Source organism: Herpailurus yagouaroundi, unplaced genomic scaffold, assembly GCF_014898765.1.
Source record: "Herpailurus yagouaroundi ecotype Mexico unplaced genomic scaffold, PumYag 187, whole genome shotgun sequence".
Lineage (NCBI taxonomy): Eukaryota > Metazoa > Chordata > Mammalia > Carnivora > Felidae > Herpailurus > Herpailurus yagouaroundi.
In genome coordinates, this window is record NW_024412418.1 from 6,542,941 (window position 1) to 6,552,316 (window position 9,376).

The 9,376-nt window shown below is 59.6% G+C and overlaps 1 protein-coding gene across 8 annotated transcripts; it reads right to left on the minus strand.

The window, feature by feature from the left end:
- Positions 1-1,379: 1,379 nt before the first annotated feature.
- On the minus strand, positions 1,380-9,292 carry SLC39A13 (solute carrier family 39 member 13). 8 transcript variants are annotated; one of them, XM_040495186.1, is made up of 10 exons: positions 9,200-9,292; positions 7,427-7,735; positions 5,379-5,492; positions 4,960-5,084; positions 4,457-4,561; positions 4,254-4,343; positions 3,458-3,508; positions 3,030-3,158; positions 2,748-2,847; positions 1,380-2,616 (listed from the first exon to the last, which is right to left on the minus strand). In XM_040495186.1, the coding sequence occupies exons 2-9, from the start codon at positions 7,725-7,727 to the stop codon at positions 2,785-2,787; spliced, it is 978 nt and encodes a 325-aa protein (XP_040351120.1). In that variant the 5' UTR covers positions 7,728-7,735; positions 9,200-9,292; the 3' UTR covers positions 1,380-2,616; positions 2,748-2,784. The 8 variants fall into 8 exon arrangements, with proteins under 8 accessions (XP_040351120.1, XP_040351115.1, XP_040351117.1 ...); XM_040495181.1 differs by having other exon boundaries at positions 3,026-3,158; XM_040495183.1 differs by having other exon boundaries at positions 4,960-5,099; positions 5,379-5,512.
- Positions 9,293-9,376: the final 84 nt, after the last annotated feature.

The window sequence follows — 9,376 nt, forward strand, 5'->3', positions numbered from 1 at the left end:
GGAACCCAGGACAGCAAAGCCCTTCTTTCCGCTCTGCTCTTAGCAGTTTTGCTGGGCCCCAGAATGCCTTTCCGAATAAGAGCCCCTCAGAACTCTTGTCAGCTCTTGCCCTCTAGCAAAAGCCCCTACATGCACCTTTTCCCTGTACTCTCCCCTGGTGGGGGTTGGGGGAGGCCTACCACAGTGGGCTACTGACTGAGCTGGCCTATCTGAAGGGCTTGGCTTCCTGCTAGCTTCCTCACCCTGGCATCCCAAGGCTTCCACACTGCCTTCTAGAGTGCTGATGCTCCCAGTGGCAATCCCCTTGACTTCTACCTCCGGCCTGAGGTGCTCCCAGTACAGCCTCTGAGAGCTTCTGGTTTCTGTCCCCTGTCCTGGATTTGGCTTCTGCCCTCTCTGTCCCTTCTAGCCAGTCACGACATTCACCCTGTGGCACTGTAGTGAACCCACAGGCACCCCCTCCCACCCCACCTGCTTCTTCATCTATAAATGAGGCCCAGCTGCCTCTCTGGGCAGGCTGAGTGCAGTGACTGAATGTGCACCTGCCACCCGCAGGTATAGGAGCCCCGGTGCTGCCGAGGAGAGGATGGGGGCTGGTCAAACAGCTCTGGATTCGCTTCCAGGCCTGGGCTCCCCAGGCCCTGGATGTGTCACAGCCAGGTGGGGCAGCTCCCTTTTTGCTGACAGAGCTACTGGGTCAGCCAGGCACTCCCGGCTGAGGTTGCCACGAATTTGGGCTTCCCAGCCCCCGTACTGGACTCCATGATGGCACAGGCACCACTGCTCTCAGCCAACGGGCTACTGGAGGTTGTCCTGCTTGGTGTGGAGAGGAGAGGGGACTCCATTTCCCCTCTTCTTTCTTGGGCTAGCACTGAGGGGAAGGAGCACCCCCCCGGTGCCTGATGCTGTCCTTACATTCAGACATTCAGAGGAAGTGAGGATGTGTGGTTTAGAGTAAGGATCCCCTAGTTTTTCTTTTCTAATTTCATGGAAGCAAAGCTGGAGGTGACTGTGTGGATGGACCTCCCTTTAGTTAATTTGCTCAAGGAACAGGCCAGGGAAAAGCCCCTAGCTCTGTAAAACGAGGACAGCCACCCTTGGGGGGATGACGTTGGCTACAATGGCATACTGCCAGGCTTATAGTGTTGGGATGAAAAGCTAATGAGCCAGGGATAGCATGAGAGGCTATACCCTGTTCTAAGAAGCACTGCAGAGTAATAGTTCAGAGATGAACATGAAGCAGAAGAGCTGAAGGTGAGGGGAGAAGGGATAAGATGCTGAGCTGGGACCCACACAGCCACCAACCTGGCTGGAGCAAGGGACTCCTGGGAAAGCCCTGCTTGACCATGGACTCTGGTGTGCAGAGGAGAGACAACCAGTTTGTATATAATTATTTATTTGCATCTTATCTATAGAATATTTACAGATAGAAACGGAACCACAGCAAAACTGCTGTAAAACCATTCAGACCCTCTTGACGGCTGCTTCTCAGAACGTCCACGGTTGAGCAGCAGGGCTGAGCCCGGCTGTGGAGTGGGCCAGCTGAGTACCTGGGTGTCAGCCAAGGGAAATAGCTGGGGATTATGGCTTCAGCATTCTCCCAGAGCACATTCCTGAGTGCTGACAACGCGGAGCCCTCACCACCCCCAATTCCCCCTCAGCCTACGTGGGACAGGAAAAAGGGGCCTGGAGCCGGGGGTCAGCTGTGGGACACTCTTCCTGCCCCCAGGATCTCTGCCTGGATCCTGTGCTGGCGTGAGCATCCCTGAGCTGGCCTCAGAGGCCTCTCTGGCCCAGGGCTGCTCCCTGCCCCGCAGGCTGCTGTTTGGCAGCTGGAGGTGGCAAAAGCTGCCGTTGCTGCCAGGGAGCGTTCACCGGGGGGAACGGGAGCCGGCCTAGGGCTGGCAGCCACGAGGAAAAGGTCTTGGAAAGCATCTGCCAGGCTCCATCCTGGGCTGGGTAGGGCTGTCAGTGCTGAGTGGGGTGAGGGGCTACACAAGCACCTGCCTCTCCTTTCTTTGGCCTTAGAGCTGGCAAAGGAAGGGCCGGGACAATGGACACGGCAGAGAGAAGGTGCCCCAGCCTCAGCCCCTCGGCTGCCCAGGGCTTGGTGCCCGAGCAGAGGTCAGGGACCCCAAGGCCCCAGAAGGAGACAGCTTTGGGCCCCCTGAGCTCCCTGGGGAGCAGCCTCTCCCCCTGCAGTCTTGTGGGGAGAGGCCTCCACCTGGGACCAGTGCTGCTCGTCCTCACTGCTCACTGTGAGAAGTGCAGGGTGACAGGGTGGTCAGGAGAGAAGACCACGGCGTGGCTGGGGGCCGGCGTGGGCATCGGGCCCTGGGCCCAGCGTATGATCACAGTGTCGGTCTCACACGTAACTGGTCACACGTGTACGTGTACACACACGCACGCATGCACACACACACACACCATCCTCTCAACTGGTCAGAGGTGTGCTCTCTCAGGCACTCACCCTCTGCCTCACACACGGTCACAGAGTGAATCTGAGTCTCTTATTGCAGTGTGGGGGGCATCAGGGACCGTCAATCCACGAAAAGCGAGAACAGCACCATCACCACGATGCCTGTGCAGAGCAGCAGCACTTGCTGCAGGGAGCGCCTGTGGGGAGAGGGATGGGGCTCAGGGGGGTGGGGGGGGCGGCCACTGGCTGATGAAGGGGCGGAGCCCAGAAGCCCTTCCCCCTCGAGCTCCCATGAACCCTGTGAGTGGCGGTGGGGAGGGTCACTCACCACGGGTCATCTTCCTCCAAGAGGTCCGGCAGCACGTTCACCAGGGCGATATAGAGAAAGCCACCAGAGGTGAAGGGCAGGATCCAGGCCACGGTCTCCTCTGCAGTGGGAGAAGTCCCGACTGGCTAGGAGCCCAGGGGAGCCACGTGTACCGCACCCACTCCCACAGGGTAGACCGGGCAGATCCTGGCCTGCACACTGGGGCGGGGCAGCTGTGCCCTCTGGCTGGGGCCCCTCCACTGACCGCCACCTGCCACCCCCACCCACCATGCCCGTACCTACTCCCTTGGGGGACTGCGTACAGATGGCGAAGCAGGCGCCCAGCAGGCCCCCCAGTGCCGTCGAGAGCTGCAGCTTGGCTGCGCTCCATCGGTCAAAGCCGGCCCGGAGCAGGATGGCAAAGTCGCCCACCTGAGGGGAGGTCCAGATGATCACTCTGGGCCCCAGGGGTCAGGTACGGACATGCACACTGAGCCCCCTGCACCGGCCTTGCTGCTGGGCCCCCCCGCCAAGCCCACATCCCCTAGGCTGGGACCCCAGTCCCCAGGAGGCTGGAGCACAGCTGAGATGGAAGCTGCAGCCTGGTGGGCTGAGAGCTCCAGGCCTCCGGAGCCCAGCCCCCAAGGCTGCTACTGCTGGGCTTCCTACCCCCACCCCCTCTCTGAAGCCCCACGTCCCCACTGCCGCCATGGAGACCCTCTGGCACACACCTCATGGGGGATCTCGTGCAGAAGGATGGCCATGGTGGTCAGGAGCCCAATCTGCAGGGAAGGAGTCTGTGGGGTTCTGGGCCGAGGGCCAGGCACCCACTTGTCCACTCATTCTACAAATATTTACTCTGCTGAGTGCTCTGGCCGGACACCATTTGGCTACTAGAAATACAGCAGTGAATACAACACACAAGGAACCTGCCTTCACGAAGCAGGAGGCAAGGACTGAATGAACACACAAAGAACTGCATAATTACAGTGATAAGTACTGCAGGAGAAGAGATGGACTGGGTGTCATAGACACAAGTGACAGGGGCCTAATTTAGATGAGGGGTCAGCAAAGGCCTCTTTGAGGAAGTGCATTTAAGTCGAAGCCTGAAGGATAAGGAGCCAGTGTTTCAAAGAGTGGGAGGAAGAACATTCCAGGCAGACGGGGTAGTGTGAAGTGGAGGCCATGAGCAGGAAAAGAGCTCGGCCAGTTCAAGAGTAGGCGGACCACTAATGTCAGAGCTCAGAGGACGGAGTGCAGAAGTGGGTGAGAAGCATCTAGAAGCAGGCAGGGCCCAAGCCTAGCAGCCTGGCAGAGGTATGTGATCCCAAAAAGGAGTGTTTGGCTTGGGACAGAAGGCGGCCTCATGCAGGAGCCCTTGGGGCTTAGATGGGGGTGTGGATGGTGGAGGGAGCGGGAAGGACAGAAACTGGAAGCTTATTTTGGAGGTAGAACCACCTGGTCTACATAGGCACCATCATTCCCCCCAGAAATGCCTGGATCCCCACTGTCGCAGCCGCCACTCACCTTCTTGCTCACAAGGAAGCTGGCAGCTACAGCCAGCCCATGAGTGAAGTTGTCTATGGTGTTGGCCAGCAGGTTGAGATAGCCACTGACCTGCATGAGGGGAGAGGAAGCCAGGCTGACCTGGGTGGGCAGGGCTCAGCTGGGCCTGCCACTTGTGGGGAGGAACAGCTGCAGGGAGAGGGGACCCTGAGCGGGCCACTCACTTTGATGGTCCGGACCACGGCGCTCACGCCGGGCTCTGCAGCCGGCTGGGCCAGATAGCGGCCTCCATTGAGCGCGGCAGCAGCGGCAGGGTCTTTGCTGGGGGCCTAGGGCCAGGAGAAGGAGGGAGAGGTGACATTAGATGCTCCCCCACTTGGCCAGGGTAGACACAGGAAAGGAGCAAGAGATGGAGAAACAGAGGCAGGGAGACCCTTGCCCCTTTTGTCTAGCTAGACTTCTCTTCTGCTCAATAAGCCGCGTGTACCCAGACCCAACTGATCCTGTGCCTCCCACACGGCTGCCGCCATCAGTCTATGAGAACAAGCCAGAGCAGGGCCAGTGTCATCACTCCCCAGATCTTCCCAGTTGGCCCAGCCTCCCAGAGCCCCCAGGGAATGGCCAAGAGACCCACTTTTCAGGGTTCAATTCAGAACCTGGGCCTGCAGGCCCTCAACCACCACAGAGTAGAGGCCAGCTTGTCCGGACCCTGGGATGTGGAGCTCACCTGGCTGGTCCCCTCCTTCTCCTTGCTGTCCAGGAACATCTTCTCCAATGCCAGAAAGGTCAGGAAGCCAGCAATGACCCACAGTCCCAGTTGCTGTTGCTGCTGCAGGCTCTGCCCCTCACCACCTGCAGGGGGCAGCACTGACAGGCCAGGCCAAGCCAGGGCCACAGAAGGGGGGCCATTTGGAATGGGATCCAGTCAGGGGCAGTGACAGGGGAAGGGGGACAGGAATGGCTGGTGGGAAAGCTGGGCCCCAGGGACTCCCACAGGGGCCAGGGTATCGGGGCCAGGGCACGTTTGCTGCCAGACGCCCAGAACCCCTCTCCCAGTCATTCTGGCAGAGCAGGTAGGGCCTAGGCCAACCTTAGGCATGGGCACCAGCTCCCTCTGCCCTCCTGCCCAACTGCAGCCTCACTCACCAGGGCTGGCACTGCATGTGTAGGCCCACGCCTCAGGCAGCAGGTGGAGAAACACATTGCCCAAAAGTCCCCCCAAGGCAAAGCTGAGCAGCTGTTTCAGACGTCTGGCCCCAGCTACAAAAGAGATTCGGGGCCTGGGGCTGATCTACCAGAACCGCTGGCCCGACCTCTGCCCCACCCAGCTTACTGGGCGCTATGTTTTTCCAACCAGACTGCAAGCCTCCAGAAGGCTGGACTTGGCCTCCTGCCCTTCCTGGAGCACCGACCCCACCCCCCCCCCCCACCCCCACCGCCAGGCCCAGCACTGGCTGGGTGCTCAACAGGAAATACATCACGACCTGCTGGATGACTGTGGAGCACTAACTAGTGCTTCACAGTTAGGAGACTGGGCTTGGGAGTCCGAAAGGTCCCAGCTCCCCAACCCACAAGCTGGTGACCTTGGGCAGGTAACTTCTGGGATTCGTTTTCCCATCTGTAAACTGGGGATAATTATGTCTGATAGGGATCTTGGGGCAATTAAATTGCAATACATATAGCAAGTGCTCTTCAAGTGGGAATTTTTCTTTTCACAGCCACGGTCACTCTTGGAAAAGTGGCAGAGATTTGGGGACTTTTGCAGACTTGCAGCATCCAGAGTTGGAAGTGCCCTAAGAAGACTATGTCCAAACTCTTGGTTTGTAGAGAAACAGGCCCAGAGGGCAGAGGCAGCTTGGTGATCGGGTGGAATCCCAGGAAAAGCTGCCGCTTCCAGGCTGTGTGACCTCAGCCTGTTCAAAGGACCCCTCTGTGCCTGTGCTTCCCCATTTGTGAAATGGGGCTAATAATCCAAGTCCTCCCTATGCTGACTCACCGGGACACGGTAAGAGGGGCTGAGAGGATGCACGGGCACAGGCATGACAGCAGGGCCCCACATCGGCCCCATTCACAGCTGCGGCACCAGCCGTCAGCCTGGCGCAGGGCATAGATGTGCTCATAACCATCTGCTGAATGAACAGCTCCTGAGCCTCGCAAGTGGCAGAAACCCCTGGAGCAGGCATTTCAAACAGATTCCAGGAGTCTGGTCCAGACCTAGCATGTTGCATTCCTGGGTGAGGCAGCAGGCACCTAGTTTTAGCAGCTACCCATCTAGTCTCTTTGGTTTTCATCACAACATGTCATTTGTGGACAGTACATGTATCTGGCACAAAAGGGCAGCTTCTGCCCATGCCGGTGCCCTGCCTCCCAGATCCCCTCCCCAGAGGCAGGCTGGCTACCTGGGTAAGGCTGACCCAGGGGCCCTTGGTAGGAGGGTCTTTTGCACTATGAGCAGAGACTGAAGGGCAAGGCACCGCATCCCTGTAGCCGTCACAGGGCCTGTGAACACGCTGCCCTTTCCCCTGCACCAGGCAGCCTTCTAAGTGCTTCTACCAATATTAGCTCATTTCATCTTCACAGCAGTACCTATGAAGTACATACTAGGATTATGCCCATTCTTAAAAACTATTCTTCAAGTTTATTTATTTTGAGAGAGAGACAGAATGAGCAGAGGAGGGGCAGAGACAGAGGGAGGGAGAGACTCCCAAGCAGGCTCCACACTGTCAGCACAGAGCCCGATGCAGGCTTGAATCCATGATCCATAAGATCATGACCTGAGCTGGAACCAAGAGTCGGATGCTTCACCGACTGAGCCACCCAGGTGCCCCGTATTATGCCCTTTTTAAGGTTGGGAGCCTGAGCCTCAAGCAACTTGCCCGATGCCACCCAGCTGGAAAGTGGCAGAGCCAGGGGTTGAACCCAAGCAGCCTGGCACTCGTATTTCCAACCAGTGTCTATACTGTTTCTTGGTGAACGTCTGCTGACTTTGATTCTTTCGGAACAAACAAAGGATGAACGAAGGAAAGAGCATGGCACACCCTGGTCTCACAGGACCAAAGTGAGAAGTTACATGTGTCCCCGCCCTCCACCTCAGACACACTGAAACCTGGGACGTGAGGCCCCACTCTACCAGGGAGAGCAGCGATGTTTTCCACGCTGCTGGCTGCCCTGGGCACCAGAGGAGGGTCACCTACCTTCTGAGCGCAGCGTAGTCCCCATCTCCAGGGGAATCACGAGCAGTGGGAAGACCCCACTGAGCCCCACCATGAGTGAGCCCAGGAGGGAGCAGATCCAGGTGTCCAGCCTCTCCCCACTCAGCAGGGCCCCCCAGGATTCGCTTTCTTTGTTGTCTAGACGACAGGCCGCGGCAGGCCCCCGGCTCCTCAGGGCCTGCTGGGAACCCCCAGCCCCTCCCAGGAGCTCTAGGACAAGAGCAGTGAAGAAGAGGAGGCTCTGGCCCGCCATGCCACAGCCAGGGCAGGGACATCCAGGCATGCCACGTGCTGAAAAACACAAAGGCCTCTTACGTGAGCTGCCACCCTTGGCCGCACACCTGCTTAGCAAACGTGGCATCTTAACCCTCCTCCCTACATGCGGCCATGGCATCCACCCTCCTGCTTGCCTTGCCCAGGGCTTCTGATCCCAGTGATGGGTTCACAGAGTAAAGGGGCTCTACTCTTCTACACCCCACTCCCAAGGACCACACATTGTTTCCTTCTGAGCCAGCTCCAGACTGTGTGTCAGCACGTCTGCCTGGGGCTAAACTTTCCCTAATGACGGGGTGAGGCGCTGGCTGGGCTCCCTTCAGCCACCGGCAGGCCCAGCCCAGTCGGGTGTCTCTAGCTGCCAGGGGAGGCCCCGCCGCCAGGACATGCCCCAGTGAGGACGCCCCAGGGGACTGAGGCTGGCACTGTCTAGCTTGATGGGCGACACTGGGAGGCGCAGGTGGGGAAAGCGAGCAGCTGAGCTAGGGCAGAACCGTCAAGAGCTTCTCCCTAGGCAACGAGCCCACTGTCCCCAGGGCACAGAGACAGACAGGACGTAGGGCTGAAGAGAAAGATCCTTCAGTTAGGAACTGCCTCACAGCTGTGCAGGGCACACGCTTCGGAGACCTGCCCTAAACTTTGTGCTCTGCAGCTATGGCTTTTTGAGTGTAGGCAAAGTCCCTGCAGCACCTGAGCCTCAGTTTCCTCCTCTGTAGGATAACAGAACTGCCTCCCGCACAGGCTGCGAAGGCCACGAGCTTGCTGATGCAGGTGAACTGTGCCCGGTAGGCAGAGCCCTCCTTATATTGCAGGAGACCTGGGGCACCGGGCAGCAGGAAGGTTCCCAGCCTCTGGATCACAGGATGTGGATGTGAGTCAACTAAGAGAGAAGTTCAATCTGGAAACTCAGGCATGAGGTTTAAATGCGGTCTGCCCTGCCTCATCTGGCCGTGACCTTGAGCTGGCGATGTCCCTGCCTCAGTTTCCTCATCCCCTGATGGCGGTGGGAGGCTGAAAAAGATGCCCGCGTCCAGGACCTCCACAGGCCCTCACGAGAGACTGAGGAAACCCGCTGGGCTCCACGGGGTCCAAAGGCAGGACTGGGCCGGGCCGGACTTGAGGCCAAGGCAGGGCACTCAGAGGTGAGGGGACCACAGTCTGGGCAGAGGGGAAGCGGAGGACGGAGAGCCAGAGAGCAGAGGGAAAGGAGAAAGCAAGAGAAAGTCAGGAGTGAGAGAGCCAGAGAGACTGGGAGACGGACACGGAGGAGGAAAGCGAGGGAGCGATGGGCAGCGAGGGAGCGATGGGCAGCGACGTGCAGGGCGACAGGGGAGAAGAGAAGCCCTAGGAAGTTGAATTCCCGGGCTCTGCGCCAGAGGCCCGGGTCTGCCCGGGAGCGGCAGGGCCGGGGTCGGGGTGGGGGGGGATCGGCCGAGGCGTCCCGCCCGGGGCGCGGGCCCCGAGGGTCGGGCGGTCACTCACCGTGCGGCAGCAGCGGCGGCGGCGCTCCGGGCGGCCCCAGCCATCCAGCTGCGGCGCCGCGCCCCGCCCCGGGTCTGCCCCGCCCGGCCCCCCGCCCGGCCCCCAGCCCCCAACCGCCCCCGCACCCCGGCCACGGCACACCCGACCCCGGGGGAACCCGACGCGCGGCGCGCCGCA